The sequence below is a fragment of the Cydia pomonella genome, chromosome 20 (genome assembly GCF_033807575.1).
Source record: "Cydia pomonella isolate Wapato2018A chromosome 20, ilCydPomo1, whole genome shotgun sequence".
Taxonomy (NCBI): Eukaryota; Metazoa; Arthropoda; class Insecta; order Lepidoptera; family Tortricidae; genus Cydia; species Cydia pomonella.
Window position 1 is genome coordinate 3,990,197 of NC_084722.1, and position 21,557 is coordinate 4,011,753.

General features: G+C 35.3%; 1 protein-coding gene across 2 annotated transcripts; it reads left to right on the forward strand.

Annotated features, from left to right (window-relative positions):
- Nucleotides 1-8,263: 8,263 nt before the first annotated feature.
- On the forward strand, nt 8,264-19,649 carry LOC133529181 (uncharacterized). 2 transcript variants are annotated; one of them, XM_061866833.1, is made up of 11 exons: nt 8,265-8,607; nt 11,412-11,539; nt 13,435-13,497; nt 14,055-14,114; nt 14,384-14,437; nt 14,707-14,760; nt 15,026-15,079; nt 15,362-15,412; nt 15,696-15,749; nt 17,812-17,954; nt 19,214-19,649. In XM_061866833.1, the coding sequence occupies exons 1-11, from the start codon at nt 8,495-8,497 to the stop codon at nt 19,424-19,426; spliced, it is 987 nt and encodes a 328-aa protein (XP_061722817.1). In that variant the 5' UTR covers nt 8,265-8,494; the 3' UTR covers nt 19,427-19,649. The 2 variants fall into 2 exon arrangements, with proteins under 2 accessions (XP_061722818.1, XP_061722817.1); XM_061866834.1 differs by lacking the exon at nt 15,362-15,412 and having other exon boundaries at nt 8,264-8,607.
- The last annotated feature ends 1,908 nt before the right edge of the window (nt 19,650-21,557 follow it).

Genomic DNA, 21,557 nt, shown 5'->3' on the forward strand with positions numbered 1-21,557 from the left:
CTGTAACAATTCTAAACTTAAAAATGTAATATTAAGATTAAAGCTAACACCAATATTGTTAGGTACATTTTATGTGAGTGTGTGTGTGTGTGTTAGTGTGTATATATGTATCACATATGAGTATATATCGTCCGTTGTAGCTTATAGGTATTATAATTACACTTAAGTACAATAAACTCAACATACATCATTGTACAACACCAACACATTACAGTTTCTGCAAAACGAACAAACGAGTTTATTTTGAACGGAAACAACATTCTCATTTCAAAACGAGCGTAACTAACACACTGACATAAATGAACTGAAAAACAAACAAATACAACTCTATTGTACGCAAAATATTTCTCGAAGGAGTATTTTACATTTTTTTTATTTTTAGTTACTAGTAGATCAAGTTTGAATTATTTCAAGCGAAATTTGAAAAATACTAACTTGCTCTTCATAATTTGAGATTTCATGATTTTGAGTCTATATGTGTAGATAAGATAACAATAAGTGGAACTGGCACACAATCAAGACTAGTTTCACTCTAATTAAAAAAAATGACAGTATCGTTAATGGGGTCCCCCATTAACGGGGCTGGAGTGATTATAGATATAGTTAAGGGCAAAACTTAAAATGTAATTTAACTGACAATTTCTTTAAAAAATACCAAAGTAAATTGTATCATTCCATTGAAAATTATAGTAGATTTTATATGATGCAATTTGTATTGGTATTTTTAAGAATATGTCAGGAACATCACATATATTATTAAAATTTGTCCCGATTGACGGTACCGCTTATAATTCTTCCTCATCTATCCAGAGTCCTAGACTACTTGGGCATGACAAAAGGGGCCCACTGGAGTCCGCCGGACGGTATCGGCCTGTCAGTTGTTCGGAACTCTCAAGTTTTTGTTCTAACTGACAGCCCGATACCGTCCGGCGGACTGTTAATCAGTCGGCCCCTTTACATTTGGGTGCTTACGTCATTACGTAGTGCAGTGGCTAGCGAGCCATGTGGCCTCCCCTGCAAGGCGTCAACTTTGACGCATTTACACTTTTGTTTTTTACCCGTAACAGTACCCCTAGTGTAAATAAATTCGATTTCGAAACGTGACGTACGCGTTTGCGTTTAGTCTCATTTTGTATTGGATTTAGAAAGAGCGCGCCAAGCGGGACGTTTTGGAAACTCAAAATCCTATACAAAATGAGACTTAACGCAAACGCGTTCGTCACGTTATGATGTCCATAAAATTTACACTAGGGGTACAGACACAGGATAAATGTTACAAGTAGTTAAACACCCCAATTATATTATATATCCTTGTTGTAGAAACAAAAATGAATAAAAATTAATTTTTTATTAAATATTTTATCACTGGCTGAACTTTTCTTTGAACAAGTAACTATATAATATTCATAGAGACAATTCTAATAAACGCAACTAGGTTGCGATCATAGAGTTGCAATGGCTACCTCCTGAGTCCATCATCAGATCAGCTCGATCTGAACGCATACATACAGAAAATTGGATCCTGCAAAAAACCGTACCCATAAAAAACTGGACGTAAGTAGGAAAGAGGTCTGAAAATGTCGTCCAACATCGCACAGAACTAATATGTTACTATACTGATAAAACCGTTTGAAAATGATAGGTAACATTCAAAATCAATTGATTGTCCAGTAAAAACGCTACATGGGACTTATATTCGTTTGGTGATTGACTAATTCAAAAATTATATACAAAATAATCATTATTAAGTTAAAAGTCATCTTCTTCCTCGCGTTATCCCGGCATCTTGCCACGGCTCATGGGGGCCTAGGGTCCGCTTGGCAACTAAACCCAAGATTTGGCGTAGGCACTAGTTTTACGAAAGCGACTGCCATCTGATCTTCCAACCCAGAGGGTAAACTAGGCCTCATTGGGATAAATCCGGTTTCCTCACGATGTTTTCCTTCACTGAAAAGCGACTTGTGAATATCAAATGATATTTCGTGCATAAGTTTCGAAAAATTCATTGGTACGAGCCGGGATTTGCACCCGCGACCTCCGGATTGCAAGTCGCACGCTCTTACCGCTAGGCCACCAGAATTGTTAAATTGGAAGTATTAAAATAAAAATAATATTTCAATATTTACTATTGTTAAATTCCACCTCGTATACTGCTTATTTATAAAACGTACTTTTTTTATTAGCCTACTTAGTGTCCCATTACTGGGCAAAGGCCTCCTCTAGTTTCTTCCAGTCAACCCTGTCGTTGGTAAAACTTACTAAAACTAACTAAATAAACTTATATATGAAAGGCTCTACAGAAACGGCTGTTACACTTGCAAAACTTTTTCGAAACTTAAATGCTGAAAAATGTTCTCTAAACTAAACTTTTACCGAAACTTAATTCTTGCTAATGCTTTTACCGAAAGCTGCGAAAGCTTCGGAAGTTCAACTTGTAAAGTAAAAGCTTGTGTCAGCGTACAAACGAGTTGCTTCCAAGAAGTTTGCCTCAACAAAATAAGTGTTAAAACGTATTAACTCCTTAGGATCTTAAAGGCGGTTACGACGTTTTAAAAGGAACATTGTAAAGTTACTTATGTACATGTAGTGTGATCAGGGTCGGAAAGATTCATTAATGTTTTTTTTTGTGAGTTTTCTGAAGACGGAAGTATCGAAAGTTGTGGGCGGATAATGGAGAAACGGGAGGAGTCGGCGCGTATTTCACATTTGTATGGCCGCAAGCCGGTCGGCTCCTCGCGGACGCGGACGGCGCCGCCGGACGGACACCATCGCTTCTGCCATACATAATGTACAGGCACAGGCATATTGAAAATGCGCTCCGACGCGGCTCGACACCAGCCCGTTGGTGGGAATCGTAAAATAACGTCTGGTCATAAGTTTGTTGAGATAAGACACAGTTAAGTGCCGGGCCCGGGCCGAGGCATCCGACACTTCGTTTCCTATAGAAAACATCACATGATCACCGTAGAAAACAAAGTGTCGGTTGCCCCGTCCCAGACCCGGGACGTTCTAACGTGAGTTATCCTTTAAGTTGCCGTAGGTTCAGCCATCACAAATTATTAATAGTGCGTTTAAAGGGGTCCATTGATTACCAGTTCGCCGGACGATATCGGCCCGGCCTGTCAGTTCGGAAAAGCTGACAATCGCGAATAACTGACAGGCCGATATCGTCCGGCGAACTGGTAATCAGTGGGCCCCTTTAGATATAAGTTCGTGTTTTTTTCTATCGAGCGAAAGTTGTTGAATTCGAATTTCGAATCGATGAAATTACTTTTAGAATAAAACGGCCAAGTGCGAGTCGGACTCGCCCATGAAGGGTTCCGTACCATTTACTACTTAGGTACTAGTTTCTATTTTTGTGTGGAAATCTTAATGCGGTTCACAGAATAAATCTACTTACCAAGTTTCAACAGTATAGTGCTTATAGTTTCGGAAAAAAGTGGCTGTGAAATACGGACAGACAGACAGACAGATATGACGAATCCATAAGGGTTCCGTTTTTTGCCATTTGGCTACGGAACCCTAAAAAGGCTTCAATATTGCTATTCACATTTTTTGGCAACTGTATTATTGCAGTTTTTGGCAAAAAATCCATTTTTGGTATAAGCTTTTATCGCTGACTATACTTTTCTTTCCACAGGCAACTAATACTCATCGAGCCAATTCTAAAAACCCCAAACACAATTAGATTGCGTTGTCTTATCACAGAGTTCATATGGTCACCTCCTATCTCCATCATCAGATCAGCTACCACAGGTCGATGGTAGCATAATATTGCATTGTCACGCGATTTCCATATGTATGCAAACTTTCAGCTTCGTCTGAAACCGGAAAGTGTGTCAAAATTTAACTTGCAAGATTTGACCCGTACATACATACATATAGTAGATAAATTGCAAGTTAATAAAAAGCTTGTAAAAACTCTTAAATTTGCAAAAAAAATATTAAACCTACTGCACCAAACTGTGTTTAGTGTTTAAAAAGTCGTGTCGTCAAATACTATAAAAGTATTTTAGACAAAGCGGTTTGTGTCCCATCTTATGGTAATTAAGGTTAATTAATAGATTAAGATTAATTGAGACACTGTTTCAGACAATCAGTCATCATCTAATTACTTGTCATTACATCAGATGTAACTGCTACAGGAAAAAAACAAATACTTAAACGAAATAAATTATTTTTTAACAAAATTTTCATTGTGTCAATAACATATTAAAATTCATGGAGAATGGAAAATATTTAGAAGTAGAAAAACGTTTTGTCTTTTAGTATGAATGATCACGTGGTATACTTCCCTCTTAAAATTGTACACTTAACTTAGCAATGTGCTAGTCGTAGAACTTAAAATTTTACACTTAACTTAGCAATGTGCTAGTCGCAGAACTTAAAATTTTACATTTAACTTAGCAATGTGCCAGTTCCCGAACTTAAAATTGTACACTTAACTTAGAAATGTGCTAGTTGCAGAACTTAAAATTTTTTATTTATTTATTTTACCTACATGCTTTTAATATCCAAAAACAAAGAAATAAACATACATAATAAAACTTACTAACAACTTAAATTAAAGATAAAAAAATTGGCCCAAATCGCCGTCAATGGGCAAGGTGCCTAGAAGGCTGGCCGTATTTCCCCGCTGTATGGCGATACTTATACGCTGTGCGAAATAGTGGCCAGCCCTCTCGTCGCCCGAGGCCTCTATTAGGCGCGCCGACAAATCTTTAAAAACTTAGCAATGTGCTAGTTGCAGAACTTAAAATTGTACACTTAACTTAGCAATGTGCTAGTTGCAGAACTTAAAGCACACTCTCAAAATTTCCGAAAATTTCTGGAAACTTTCATGAGAAAATTCTTATGCAAAATCAACTTAGAAAATTCCCGTTCAGATTGGGGATTGTTACTTACTCAATATCCTTAAAACGAAAGTGAATACTTTTCATAGTCCTCAGTTTCCTCTCTGGATATTAACATTATTGGAAATATTTTGACACAATTCGTATATCAACCACAGTTATGCCCTTACGTTTGATTTTTTCGAATATTTTAATATTGTAAAAGCTAGAAGCATTTCAAATTTTAAATGAAATCAATTTTTCGCTCCAAATTTTTACAATAATCAAAAAACCAAAAAAAGTCAAACGTAAGGGCGTAGCTAATATATACCAAATGATGTAAAAATATTTTCCATAATGTCAATATACAGAGAGGAAAATGGGGACTATGTTTGCATGGAGAAGCGGCCGTTTCATTATATTTACGTCGCTCATTGGTGTTTATTTCAAGTGTCATAGAAAACAAAGGTTTGACAATAATTTGCAGAAACGGGAGGAGGAAACTAGAGCGTTCAGGCATTCTCGAGTCCGTTCGGTTCGTGAATTTTGACAACCCTAAACACTCGAAAGGGATAATTCCATACATTAGAAAGGGACAATATGATTAAGCCCTGAATCACTGTCACGGTTTTGTAGGAAGTTTCCTTTCTGTACGGTAACAACAAATGTAAGTCCTCAACATAGTTCCGCACATTTTCGGCGTTATTTTAGTAAATTTGTATCGAATAGTCGGTTTTAACTGTTAAAATTTCATCAACTTGTTAGCGTAGACACGTAAGTTTGGATAGCAAAATTAAGGTGCCAATCACTGTCACTTGACAATCTCGAAACTAATTGAGCAAACAACGTGTTTTAAACAACACAAACATTTGAGAAAAAATTGCCTGCTGCCAGAGGTAGACATTTGGCAGAAATTGTCTTCCGTATACATTAGGGTTGTTTCCATCTCCAAATCTTAGGGCAGAATTGTATCCCAATAAATTATTTTGGATTATAAGAACATGTTAAACTACTTTTAGGGGACCTGTAATGACCATATTTTTGTAAATATTGAATTTAAAATATCTTTGAAAATTCTGATGACGTCACAACTCTCGGATTGACACTGTTGACAGTTAGGCGATAAACAACAAATGATAAATGTCAGTTGTCAGTTCGTATCTTCTACGTGTGTATGAAGTTATGTGTCAAACCGTAAACTGTGACGTCACACAATTTTCAAAGAGCGTTTTGGGCGCGAAAGCATCTGTCAAAATATACTTTGTTAATTTAACATATTTAAAGCCGTTTTTAGTATAAAAGTTGAATTTTAGGGCAACTTTTAGCTAATATAGAACGTAATACAAGCGTTTCAAAAAATTGGAAACAACCCTATTGATAACCTTGAATAATATATTTATGAAAAATATACCTATAATTAAAATTTAAAAACAAAGTGTGTCACTCTTATTTTCCTACCCTGTATTTTATTGTGTTACCTATGCTTCGACAATATGTCGCCAAGTCTGATCAACAGACAATACCTTATTTGCGCACCTGCCAGATTTGTCCGTAATTAAATCGCGCGGATCAGGGATTCCGGAATCCGGTTTATTCGGGAAACAGTGTAAACACGTTTTCCCTATCACAATACTGGATTATGCGGAGAATCGGTGTTTGTTTGTTCAATTTTGTCATAGGTTTTTTTTTTATTATCTAAAATATACTGAAAAACCATTAGAAGAAAAAAGTGTGTCCTACAGAAAGTATTAGAAATTGGTTCGACTTAACTTAGTCCGTTTTAACCCTACCAAGAGACAGGTTAAAGTTAGAGTTTATCTTGACCTCTCGTTTTGAGAGCATTTTCTTGACTGCCTCAGCCAATATCGGAATCCTTAGCGTCGACCTCTCGAGTGAAGTCCAGTTCCGCCGCCAACTAGAGGGTAAGGCCAAATTAGCCTCAAAAAAGCTCGGTGTGCTCGACAAATCGAGACAGTAGTCCAAACCGGCCCTTCACCTACAGGCCGCAGGTGCGCCCACACATGGAATACTGTTCTCATCTATGGGTAGGGGCACCCGATTACCTCTGGACAGTGGCGGGACAAGAGACAAGACCAAAATTTGGTGTGGGCAAGGTACATTTAGCGAGGCCCTCTGGTGGCACAAGAAATAACGAATAATTTTTAGGGCCAGCCACATCAGGGCACATGCTAGACAACGTCCGTCCATAATAATTATTTAGGGTCACCGTCATCGAAAACGATGAGGAGGACTATACATATATATATATGTATTTGAGGCACGAGGCTCCTCGGGCCGCAAGGCCGTAGGTGGTGGCCCACGTCGCCCATGCCGAGCACCGCCTCTGCCTCTGGACCGCATCCAACGAAGAGCGACTCGAATTGCCGATTGCCAACGTATTCCGGATCGGCTTGACTCAACCGGACAACAACCTACGGTCAACCTACAAGCAAAGCAGATAACTTGTAGGCGGCGGAACATCATGATGCAATTACTAAAAGTATTAGGTACTTTTACACAACTCATACAACTAAACAAATACAATAAATATAAATAGTACATAGGTATAATACACACATACATATATAAGTAAATAACATAGTTTAAAAATACATTTTACATAACTTCTAAAGTAAAGCGATAATTTTAAATGCAATGAAATGAACCGTAACCGATAAAATGAGGTAAGTAATAAAATTGGTAAGTACCTACCTACTTTGTAACTGGTTAATTATAATGTTTGAAACAGATTTCAAAAGCCAAATAGTCCAATTAATTGTGGATAAATTAATAGCGATATTCCAATAATTGCTTGCTCGTATGTTCTGGCTGATGAACAATAATTTTATTTGACATTTATTCAATTTATTATGACGTAAATATCGTTTGTAGCTCGCAGTCGTTTCTGTTTGGTAAAAAATACCGGTGAATTCTCAATATAGGTAACTTGACACACCAATACCCTTAAGAAGAAACATTGTGGTAATTTTTCGATACAAACGTACTCGATATTTTCCTCTCCGGATCCTGCCTTAGATATTTTTTATTAAGTAGATGAGATTCAATCTTCGAACAACACCGGCTTCCGACACGTCGGAAGGGAGGAGCCTAAGCGACATCTTACCGATCAACAAATCCGAAATTCGCAAATTGCGGTGATCTTTCTCTTTTACTCTCACTAAGACGTAATTAGAGTGACAGAGAAAATGCCCGCAATAGGGAATATTACTGCAATGTTCTGCCGCCAGAGTGCAGCACTAGCCCGTATCTTAAACCATAGAGTAACATACATACTGTGCCTTAAACTGTATTTTGAACAGATTTCATAGATAATAAAATGTGACATTGATGCATCAAGGCGGTTTGTTTACAACTACCGGGAAACGTGAAAATCGAAATTTAGTTATCTGCGTCTTTATCGCTCAAATATGTAAGAGTGATAGAGAGGTTAGATAACAAATTTTCGATTATCTTGTTCTGCGGTAGACCCTCAGATTATGATGGATTGTGGTAGTTGCGGCCCCTACGCAGTTCGATTTTCGCGGGTAGCCCTGTTGTCAAGTCGCCTTGAAAATAAATGAGGGTAGTTCATAAAAAAGCGCGGCAACCAATTTGTGATCGTATCACGATCGTACGCAACGTTGAATTAAATAAATTTAATAATGGCTTTTTATACAAAGGAAATGGCGGAAAACGCCGAAATTATGCAAGCTTGGAGGGCAGGGCACGGCGTGAGTAGAGAACGCGATGAAGTCATTAATATACCTCAGATATGGTAAGTACTCCTTACTGGCAAACACGTATATATAGAAAAGCATGTGCAATGAGCGCAATATTTTTCGTTACGAACAACGCAAAATTAATACGAAAGAAAACGGCTCGGAGTTAGGTATATTATATTTTCCATAATTTCCCATATTTTCAATTGTTTTGCTGAGATGAGAGCGGAGAGAACATTTCGTGGCATTTTTTCCTTTTTATGTTTCTCTGTTTTGTATGATTTTCTATTTTGTCTTTATTATGCTTACGAGTAAATTATTTATATTCTATTCTATAAATACATACTTAAATATTATACGACATTATTACACAAATTGACTACTTAAGTCCCACAGTAAGCTCAATAAGGCTCGTGTTGAGGGTACTTAGACAACGATGTATATAATATATAAATATTTTATAAATACTTAAATACATAGAAAACACCCATGACTCAGGAACAAATATCCGTGCTCGTCAAACGAATAAATGCCCTTACCAAGATTAAAATACCGGACCATCGGTTTCATAGGCAGGGTCACTACCCACTAGGCCAAACCGGTCGTCAACATTCTATTCTGTAATGTGAATATCCAGAGAAGAAAATGGGGATTACGTACTACGTACTTTGAAGAAATGATAACTGTGCCGGTAACAAAATATTACTGGATTAAAAGTAACTAAATGTCGTATATTTGCTTCAACTCAAATAGTTTTCATTCTAAATTTGTTCTTCTAATATTATGCGGCCAGTCTCACTCAACTGAATTCAAATATGAAAATGAAAAGTAGCCGTTAGTCGTTCTACATTTGAATTTGTAATTTTCCAACGGATTTTGCTCGATACTAAAGTTGTTCGCTTAAATTTTATTTCGTCCTGATTTTCATATTTAGGAAAGCAATATTTATAATGCTACGGCCACATTATAGGGCGAAGATTCGTGGCGCGTTGTCGCGACAGAAACTTCGCGGTACAACGAACACGAACTACATGGCCACATATTGTCGCGATAAAAGCTTCGGGCGAACTAGATCGGTCAATGTGGATCTGGCGGCAAGATGGAGAAAGCGTGAACTCTTGAAGTGTAGCCACTTGCACGAACTTTGTCGCGATAAAATTCCTTTGATGTGTGGCAAGAAACCGACAGGACCCCGAACACAGTTCGAGTTCGCCCAAATGATTCGCGCCACAGCGAACTACGTGGCTATACGTGTCGCGACAGGTCGAACATTCGCCGAATCCCGATAATGTGGCCGCAGCATAAATGCATAACTACCTATATGAAAGAAATTCGGTTGCTTAAAATAAAATTCGAAGCGTGAGCGTGAGAACAAGCCAAAATAGCATCCTGAAAATTATTGTAGGCAGGTTTAACTGTTTCATTTTATGTCATTGGATTATATAAATTAAAACGCTAGTCAGATATGTTAAATAAAATGGTAACATTTGTTTATTTATTTACATTGTCATTTTTGTATGGGTTCATTATTATTTAATCTTTTTCATCATCATCATCATCATCCTGGACCTTTATCCCTATTTGGGGTCGGCCTTCCTTGTCCTAAGCCTCCAGGTGGCACGATTCCTGGTTAGGTTATTGTCGATTTTTTGTACTATAAGGTCTTTTTGGACCGTCGTCAACCAAGTGGCGAGGGGCCTTCCGCTTCCACGCTTCGTCGTCGGCAAGTTTAAGGCTGTTTTGACGATAAGGTCATCGGGTCGTCTTTGTATATGTCCGTACTATCTATCTAAGGCGTTTTTCAATAACTTTCTCGTTAATAGGAGAATTATTTAATCTTTTTAATAATTTAATTTAATGATTGCTTGTAGACATTTTTATATCTCTTCAAGTGGCATATGCCGTTTTTGTGTTATTGGAATATTGATTTTATTTCAATTAAGTAATCATATTTGAAAAAATGACATTATCGGACGGGAGTCGACGGCCTACCACTCCAAGGGACATTTTAATTGCAATTTCATGTTTCAATTTCATTTTGACATTTAATATGATATTGTTTTATTTTTATTTTTTCAATTTTGTATAATGTTAATGTGTAATTAAATCTACTATAAATCTTTATTTTCTTTTTATAAATGTTATATATGGATCAATGTTGTATGCAATAAATGATTTTATTGTTATTATAAGTAATTACTCGTACTAACAAACTATATGGGCCTATTTTGAACTGAAATAACTAAATACAATTGAATTGAAATAAAAAAAGTGAGGTTTTGTGACGATTTGTGACGTATAGGGTCTCCTACATGCAGCTTTAAGTATTTTCCAGTCCGCTAACCAATCATTCAAGCGGCCCATTAAGGTGACCAGATGTCCCGTATTTTACGGGTTGTCCCGTTTTCAGCCAAAATTTTTAATCCCGTAATTTGGCGAAATTTGAAATTTGAATTTTGGACAGTACATTATCCCGTAATTTTATGATCGAATGCCATTAAATGATAAAAATACCTATTTGTATTACTGCACATTTTCCTTTCTTAAGCGCGATAAAAATTAGTTGTCACAGATTTTTTTCTTTACTTGTTGTTTATCTCTTTCGCACTCTTGAAATGTTCATATAGGTACGCCGTGGCTTCCTTTTTGCACACTTCCCTTAAATAGTCTTTAAGCGTAAGCGTCATTCCAGTAGGGCTATGATGGTCGACTCTTTATCATTTGTCACCATTCCTGTCACGTTCTAACACGTATGTAAGCGCGAAAGTGACGGGCATAGTGACAAATTATAAAAATGGAACCATGCTGCCACGGCAGATCTGCGTTCTACGCTGACAATGATCAATACAATTTTTTTTAGCGACGAGATTGGAAACTTGATGCGGCGCGAGCGCCACCCCCGCAAGCGTCTCTCTCTACGCAGCTTCTCTGTCCTGCTCTCCGGCACCACACGGCTCTACAGGGACCAAGTCGATTCTTTGTTGAAAGGTAAGATTTTCAATACATTGCCGACTAAATAGGTGAAAGAAATGCAATCGATCGGTCAAATGCCGAAGTGTATCGAAAATCGCACGCGATTTGTTGCAAGGTCTTTATTCTTTCTTTATTGCATCCATGGTTTGTACAGGTGTTACATACTCGTAGTAGTTGTGAGTTTCACATGGACCCTGACAGGGTACAGCAATAGTCTTAAATCTAAGTTATGTACTTAAACGAGGTTTTATAACAATGGTTAGTTGATTTTATACTATACTATTCTATACTAATTCCAATTTTAAATTTTATGTCAACAAATTCATTCACAACTAAAAGATAATATTATTGATAGTTAACATTTTATATGCAATAAAATTGTAGTGTATATAATATTAATTTTAATAGTAATGTCAAAAAATAAAAAAATAAAATCTCATATAATGTAAAATATTAACAATAATGCGATGCGAAATATAGCGATGAGTAGATATCTAATAACATTCGTCATTATTTTTATCATCCAAAAAATCATTAAGTTTATAATAGCATTTGTTAAGTAAAAAGTTCTTCAACTGTTTATTAAATTGTTTTTCTGAGGCCTGCAGTTTTATTTCGTCACTGATTTTATTATATATTTTTATTGCCATCATTTTTGGACTTGTTTTGTGTAGCTGTAGTTCTGATCGTTCGGGTGGCGCCAGGTTATGCTTGAATCTACTTTCATATCTCCGAGGTTTGTCGACCGATTTTGGGAAATGATATATAAATGAAATATGAGGATATTTTCTGACAAATTTACAAATTTCTAATATACATATAAATGGATGTCAAGGTCAGGATTTTAAATTTAATAAAATAGGGTTTACAACTGTCAGTGGAGTGTTTAACAAATAAGTTGTAAGTATGGGTATAGTTTATAATTAAAATCTTACAAAAAAGTAGGAATGAAATACGAGTAAGATGAGACTATGTAAAGAACCGACCACACGCTTAAAAACGGTGACGTTACGGAATCGCACTGACAGATAACGCAAAAATACTAAATCTACAGTTACATTTTTCAAAATTTCGTTCCTCCCTTTTTCTACTGACTATTTTAGCTTGACTATATATTTAATTACTTTTTGGCCTCTTAAGTATACAAACATACATTAAACTATAGTCAGTTTTGGTTAGTGATATTTAATCTAAAATTTAAATTGCAAAGCTGAATATCTTGCATACTTCAGCCGAGATCCATCACGATAAGATTGATCGCATGCTGCAATCTCGGTTGAGAGCTGGCAGAAAACCAAATCGGTCTATTCGTTAGGGAGCTGAGGGCTTAGGTACCGCAAACCACGTTCGACGTATTGCCTCTCTGTCGCACTTGTAAATTCGTACGTAAGTGCGACAGGGAGGCAACATGGTTCGTGGTTCGCGGTCGGCCCTCTAATGCGGTGGGTATAGAATAGAGTATAGTAAAACAAAGTGGGGATGTTAAATAATTTTTAATGAATTGAGAAAGATATTATCAAACAATTAAAAACGTCGAGTGCTATCTTTCTAGCTGTAGAATATATAACATGAGTAAAATGCCGTATTCATAAACGTGTACTAAAGTTACGATGCCGCTAATCGTTTGTCCCTTTCCATCATACCAATACGTCGGAAAGGGACAAACGATTATTAACGGCATCGTAACTTTAGTACACGTTTATAAATAAGGGGGTAAGTTTCACCCCATATACAAAAAGCTCCACTACGTCACATTTTTTGGCAACAAAAAACAAAACAGCAAAAAGAATTTTGCCCCAAAAGATAAAATATAGACGCATGTCAGTACTGGCTAGCACGTGCTGCAAATTTCTAAGCAATATACTATATATTATTTTTGAAATACAAGTATATCTTCTCTTTCTTTTCAGATACTTTTGAATGCAGTATAAATCCAGTGTCAGTCCCGCCGACTGTTGACGACACAATCGCAGGTCTGATTTTTGTCATAATTTACAAATTCTTTCTCAATATCCTGCCTATTTTTGTCGACCTGTCTGGCCTAGCGGGTAGTGACCCTGCCTATGAAGCCGACTTGTAATAGGTAGGTTTCATATTTTCGTAAATAGCATATAAATAGCACTAAGCAATATGTTTACTGCCGTGCAATCCCTAAACTGCAGTAACTGCACAAAAAACGATTTCGAGATAAACGCAAAAAACGGTTTAATATAGTTAAAAAACTTAAGTAAGTCACCTGTTTTATGTAGCTGTGACGTGTTCGAATAGACATTTGTTTTGTTTTTGTGTGTCTTTTAAACATGTATTGTCTATTCGAACACGTCACAACTACATACAACAGGTGACTTACTTAAGTTTTTTACCTATACTGATTTATTTTCGGCACTGCAACATTAGATTCTGTGTTATGTAATGCATGCAAAATCTGCCATAATTGTTGACATTTCTGGCAATTTCTTGAATATTATTTTACCTAAAATTAGAAATATGTAGGTACGACGTTGTTCTTCAAAATGTGTTTTTTTTTCAGAGCCTTCAGATGAAGAATTGCCCGAGTCTATATCTAATATAGACGCAACTAATACGATAGGTAAGTTTCATATTTTCATGAATGATAAATAGCATCTAACCAATATCTATACTGCCGTGCAATCCCTAAACTGCAATAACTAGAAAAAAAAAAACCGATTTTAAGATTTTAAAGTTATTTATTTTCGGGAATGCAATATTAGATTCTGTGTTATGTAAATGCATACATAATCTGCCATAATTGTTGACATTTCTGCCAATTTCTCGAATAATATTTTACATATAGATAGAAATATGTTGGTACGGTAATTTTCTTCTATTTTTTTTCAGAGTCTCCAGGTGAAGAATTGCCCGAGTCTAATATAGACGCAAGTAATACGATAGGTATGTTTCATATTTTCATGAATTATAAATAGCATCTAACCAATATCTACACTGCCGTGCAATCCCTAAACTGCAATAACTAGAAAAAAAAAACCGATTTTAAGATTTTAAAATTATTTATTTTCGGGAATGCAATATTAGATTATGTGTTATGTAAATGCATACATAATCTGCCATAATTGTTGACATTTCTGCCAATTTCTCGAATAATATTTTACATATAGATAGAAATATGTTGGTACGGTAATTTTCTTCTATTTTTTTTTCAGAGTCTCCAGGTGAAGAATTGCCCGAGTCTAATATAGACGCAAGTAATACGATAGGTATGTTTCATATTTTCATGAATTATAAATAGCATCTAAAAATATATATATACTGCCGTGCAATCCCTAAACTGCAATAACTAGAAAAAAAAACCGATTTTAAGATTTTAAAGTTATTTATTTTCGGGAATGCAATATTAGATTCTGTGTTATGTAAATGCATACATAATCTGCCATAATTGTTGACATTTCTGCCAATTTCTCGAATAATATTTTACATATAGATAGAAATATGTTGGTACGGTAATTTTCTTTTTTTTTTCAGAGTCTCCAGGTGAAGAATTGCCCGAGTCTAATATAGACGCAAGTAATACGATAGGTATGTTTCATATTTTCATGAATTATAAATAGCATCTAAAAATATATATATACTGCCGTGCAATCCCTAAACTGCAGTAACTGCAAAAAAACGATTTCGAGATAAAAGCAAATAACAGTTTAAAAGTGATTTATTTTCGGCAATGCAATATTAGATTCTATATTATGTAAATGCATACAAAATCTGCCATAATTATTGACATTTCTGCCAATTTCTCGAATAATATTTTACATATAGATAGAAATATGTTGGTACGGTAATTTTCTTCTATTTTTTTTTCAGAGTCTCCTGAAGAATTGCCCGAGTCTAATATAGACGCAAGTAATACGATAGGTATGTTTCATATTTTCATGAATTATAAATAGCATCTAACCAATATATATACTGCCGTGCAATCCCTAAGCTGCAGTAACTGCAAAAAAACGATTTCGAGATAAAAGCAAATGACAGTTTAACAGTGATTTATTTTCGGTTAATGCAATATTAGATTCTGTGTTATGTAAATGCATGCAAAATCTGCCATAATTGTTGACATTTCTGGCAATATCTCGAATAATATTTTACATATAGATAGAAATATGTTGGTACGGTAATTTTCTTCTATTTTTTTTTTCAGAGTCTCCAGGTGAAGAATTGCCCGAGTCTAATATAGACGCAAGTAATACGATAGGTATGTTTCATATTTTCATGAATTATAAATAGCATCTAACCAATATATATACTGCCGTGCAATCCCTAAACTGCAGGAACTGCAAAAAAACGATTTCGAGATAAAAGCAAATAACAGTTTAAAAGTGATTTATTTTCGGCAATGCAATATTAGATTCTGTGTTATGTAAATGCAAGCAAAATCTCCCATAAATGTTGACGTTCCTGGAATTTCTTGAATGATATTTTACCTAAAATTAGAAATATGTAGTACGCAACTAATACGATAAGTAAGTTTCATATTTTCATGAATTAAAAATAGCATCTAACCAATATATATATATATATATATATATACTGCCGTGCAATCCCTAAACTGCAGTAACTGCAAAAAACGATTACGAGATAAACGCAAAAAGCATTAGATTTTTTTACAGAAAAACTGAAGTACTGAAACACACAATTAATGCAGTAAGTTAAAAAACACATACTTCAGTCTTTCCTGAAATAAAACATTAGACTTTAATAAATATTACAGTTTGTGTTGCGCTCCCAGGTATTCAATAAAAAATAGCAAATACTACTTAAAGCGCAAGAAAAAGTCCGTATACTGCGCATTTGGCACTACTCTTTTAGACAATTTTAGCTATATTTATATCGTTGCGGCACTGGCAGACGAAAGGGAAAAAAGGCACCGTAGCGAAACGTCACAGTCCGTCGCGAAACGTCACAGTCCGTCGCGAAACGTCACAGTCCGTCGCGAACTTCCCTTGCCAGCTCTGTGGCAAAGTATGCCGCTCTCGCATCGGTCTTTTCAGTCACCAAAAAAGATGTTTTGCGGAAATTGCACCATAGATCATCTGAAATAGACGCTATGGACAGTATATATATAGTTTAAACCGCAGTAACAGAGCCTCATCTACTACATTTATTTTGCTAGTATTTTAATTGAATTTTAGTGTCACGGGAGTTAGTTACTGCATAAATTATACGTGTTCGTAACGAAATTTAACTGCTTTTATTGCATTTAAGGTAGTAAATAAATAAATATTAGGGGACATCTGACACAGATCAAGCTAGTCCCAAACTAAGCAAAGCTTGTACTATTTGTATCGGCTTGTAATATACCTACGTAAAAAGTTAACATATTTGGACATCATAATTGCAAACTGAATTTTAATTTGTTTTGTCGCTACAAATGTTACTAATAGTACAGATTAGTGTTTGCACTATTATGTTTGTACCGCGTTTTTAGTCTGCATTGCCCCAATATTCGAAGCAGTGGGGAATTTTAGTGCTTTTCACGCAATAGTACGTAGGAAAAACTAGTCTCTTACTGTATTTGGGAATTTTGATTTTCATTAGACTTTAATGGACTGGGATATGGACCGTGATTACCTTAAAATAACAATAAAAACAATATAAAAGGTAATCACGGTCCATACCCCGGTCGGTTTAAGGCTAGTGATATTAACCGTGAAACATCCAAAACTGTTTTTTTTTTTTTCATGTTCCTATTGTCCAAATCGATAAGCGATTGCGTATCTGTGAGTCCACCTACTGATTACAGATCACCCAAAAACGAAAAATCGGAAAATAGCCAGTGAGTGTGATTTAGGGTCTCCACGACGCGCACGACGCGAAAGATCAGCGTACTTACACGTTTGAATTGAACTTGGGAGAAAATCTTCTCAAACTTGCAATAGAATGTTGACTTCAAATTAGGTCCGCAAATACTACGTATCCGGTGCGATGACTCAAAATGATATGTAAAGGAATTTCATACAGCCTTGCACAAATGCACACCTAGGTCTAGGCCTGACACAACGTCTTGGCATTTTACCATCAAAATATTAATATATTTGTAATTTGTTTTTACCTGCGTAAACCTACAAATAAAACAAATTGACTACTTTTTTTTCATTGCAAGTTTGAAAAAAGGATCGCACTGTACAAATCTCCACGAGAAACGGGGTTGCCGGTCGCGTATCCCTATCTATATCTACTTGGCCTGCAACCCTTCTTTTCCGGCCTCTATAGTAATGTACTATTGAATACTTCCAATTACATTACACTTTTTGCAGAAAATAATAGCCCGGAAAACAGAAACGTCTCAGAACCAATGAAGTACAATACGGACACAGAATCATTGCCTTCTGAAGATTCAAATGAAACTATTGCTGATGACGACTCTACGGTGTTTACAGTTACACCCAATAGTAAAGAAGTAAGTACCTACATGTTTTTTTTTTCTTTCAAAATGGCCGTTTGGTTATAAAGTGTGGAATTAAAATTAGGAAAATCTCTTATGGCAGGACTATTGCAAAAGTGAAATAGTTATTTGTTTTACAAGGGGGCAAAGTTGTTGTTTAAGAGGCTGTCAACACCCAATGTCCTTGAAATTGATGTTACTTAAACAGTTTTTTAAGAAAGACTATTTGTTTTAGTCAAGTAAGAAAAATATATGTTCATATTAATTATATTTCAAAGACCGTGGTTGTACTCGATACATGATTGAACGAAATCGGCTCGATAGAAAATAATTGAAAAGATTGGTCTTAAAATCACAATTAAACGGTTTTATGTCTTTATTGTTTTGACTTATGGGTCTGCAATTAAAATCACAATTTTAAAACATTTATATCTAAACCGTGGTCGAGTTAAATATTACACTAATAATCCACTTTTTTTATTTAAATATTTTTCTTATTATTCCCTTGCCCAGGCCCAGTAACATGCGACAGTGCTATCTCATTTACTCCAATACAAATAGACAGTGTGCGCGCTTTAGGTATTGACAGCCTCTTAAACGCTCGAGCTAATTTTGAATAAATTGATACCCGAGCAAGCGAAAGATTCCAAAATTGAACCACAAGCGTACCGAGTCGTTCGAGAAGTGGAATCTTGAGCGTTGCGAGGGTTTCAAGGCACAAGGTTTAAACAAACTTTGCCTCCGAGTGAAACACAAAAATTTTCACCACACCAACGCGAGGAAAATACTAACTATGAAATACCAAAAAAAATCAAACCTAATCAAATTCAACTGAACGTAATAATAAATGTATCATTCAAAATCATCATTTAAAAGTCAATTCTACCAGCTAACAAGGAAAGAACTCAAAATTTGCATCGATTACTTTGCCCCACGTATGGATTAAATGCCACTTTCTCATTCGTTTTGAACAATTAAGAGGGCCTTTACCAGTTAATGTGGTGAAAAATTATTTTCGTTGTCTTGTTTTTTATCCTCTAAAAATATGACGGAGTTGAGCTTTTTGTATGAGATGAAATTTTGTTTTTAATTTACTTATATTAAATATAATCTACAGCTAGAAAGACGTTTCTTTTTGACCCACACTATTCTTTTTTATTAGTGCTCTAGTTGACATAAATAATTCGTGGCGGTTTCGTAAGTTGGCCTTAGGAATTATAATAAAAACCCTTCTAATAAATAAATGAGTTCTGAAACACACTTTTATTTTTCAGCAAATTAACTCCAAAGAACAGGACGCGGCTGAAAAAACAAGAGATCAAATTGAAACATCTCCAACTGCATCTGGAACTCTCACCAATTTCGACCCCGACCTCCCCTTCGGGTACATCATAGTGCACGATAATTATCACTCTAGGATACCTAGCAAGATATTAGTCTGTAACCTTTCCGAGGACGTTAAATTTGTGCCATTCACAGACCAATGAACTGAGAATAGTGCGCCTGATAAATTCGGTGCCAATTTTTTTTAATTTATTTTGTTCAGTCGTCGTTTAAGGTTTAAGTGTTTTCTTACAGGCTGATTTGAAAATTTGATTTGATTTTTATCTACTGTGATTTAGAGGAAAGAGGATGGCCGCTTATGCATACCAAAGTAGTCCTCATTTTCCTCTAGATTTTTTTTTCCATAATTTTATGTATATCAACCATAGCTATGCCTCTACGTTTAGACTTTTTTCGATTTTTTTATCATTATAAAAGTTTAATGATTAAAAAACAGATTTCATACTAATTTTTAAGTGCCTGTAACTCTTATAATACTTAAAAATTCGAAAAAAATCAAACATAGGGGCATGGCTATGGTTGATATACAACTAATTGTATCAAAATATTTTCAAAAATGTTAATATCCAGAGAGGAAAATGAGGTCTACGTTTGTATGAAAAGACGATTTCGCGCGGATCCTTCACTTTCGTCTTAAAGGATTTGTTTGCGTTTGAAATGAATATAAATTATTTAAAGAAATTATTAATAGCTTAACAATTATTTTTTTGTGTGTATCACATATAGTTAGACATATTTAAGTTACATGTAATAATTATGATTGGAAATAATTCAAGATTAACTGTTTGTGATAATTGATTATGGTTACATTATTAATACCAAAGAAAATTTGAAACAGGTGAATTGTTAAAGAAAATTTTGTAGCCACAGTAAATTTACTGCCATCTTTCGACACATTATTAAAACTTTTAGAACGCCATTTGACTTTGATCCTGATTATTTCACTGATATAAGTAGCACAGTCGGAATAGAACAAACCTCGAAATCTCTGGAACAGTCCTGAAATATGGTATGTATGTAAATTAAAGGCCCCTTTTTCATGTCCACACAATTTGACATTTGGGGACCTCGAGGAATCGCAGCCATCTTGGAAAAAGGGGTACCATACCGGAGAAATACCCGTTTTACTCTAAATCTACGTTACCTAGGAAAATATGGTGTAAAAGAAACTTTAAAGCTTATTAAATTCTACACAAAACAGTTCTAGACATCTTTGCGGAAATAATACATTTTGTTATAGAAAATACTTGCTGAATCTAGGTTTAGCGCTTACATACTTCCAGGTTGAGAAGTTAAACAGGTTGTGAAGGGCGAGAGGAATCTACCGATATGTCATTGTAAAAAAATCCGGCCAGTATCCTAAGCAGTAAGTGTAAGTAGGGTGTACTGAATCATCAGTACTTAAACCCTACTTTTTTTCTGGTTAAGTCACAGTCGAGTTAAATGTTGATATTGGGGTAGATCATGTACAAATGTATAGACAAAAGTGGAATACATATTCCTCCGAGTTTCCTATTAAGAGAATGTCCCATGGAAATATGTAAGCGCTAAACCTAGATTCAGTATTTTCTATAACGAGATGTATTTTTTCCGCACAGCTATTTCGTACTTTTCTGTGTAGAATTTAATAAGCTTAGAATTTTATGTTTTTTTACACCATATTTTCCTAGGTAACGTAGATTTAGAGTAAAACGCGAACATCTCCAGTATGGTACACATTTTTTTAAGATGGCTGCAATTCCTCGAGGTCCCCAAATGTCAAATGGTATAGACATGAAAAAGGGGCCTTTAATTTACATACATACCAAATTTCAGTACTGTTCCAGAGATTTCGAGGTTTGTTCTAGTCCGACTTTGCTAGTGTTAAATATCAAAAAGTGGCGCCATCTTACTGGGCATCGGCTAAAGGTTGTGGCGTCATCGCTCGAAATGATGCCGTTATATCTTTGACCTTTGATATATTAGATGGCGCCAATCTTTGATATTTGACAAATTTAACACATATTAGTGAAAGTTCTAAAAGTTATAATCATGTGTCGAGAGTTAGCAGTAAATTTACCGTGGCTACAAAGTTTTCTTTGACAATACACCTCTATTTCAAATTTCTTATACATAATATACAAAATAATTATTTATCTAATGTGTTTAATTTAAAAATTCCCCTCCTGTTACGATAAGACAGGGCGAAAATTGTAACTATTTCTAAGGTCATTATGTACCAATTAGATGGTTTATAGCTTCGAGCAACACCGGCTTCCGATACAACACGTCGGA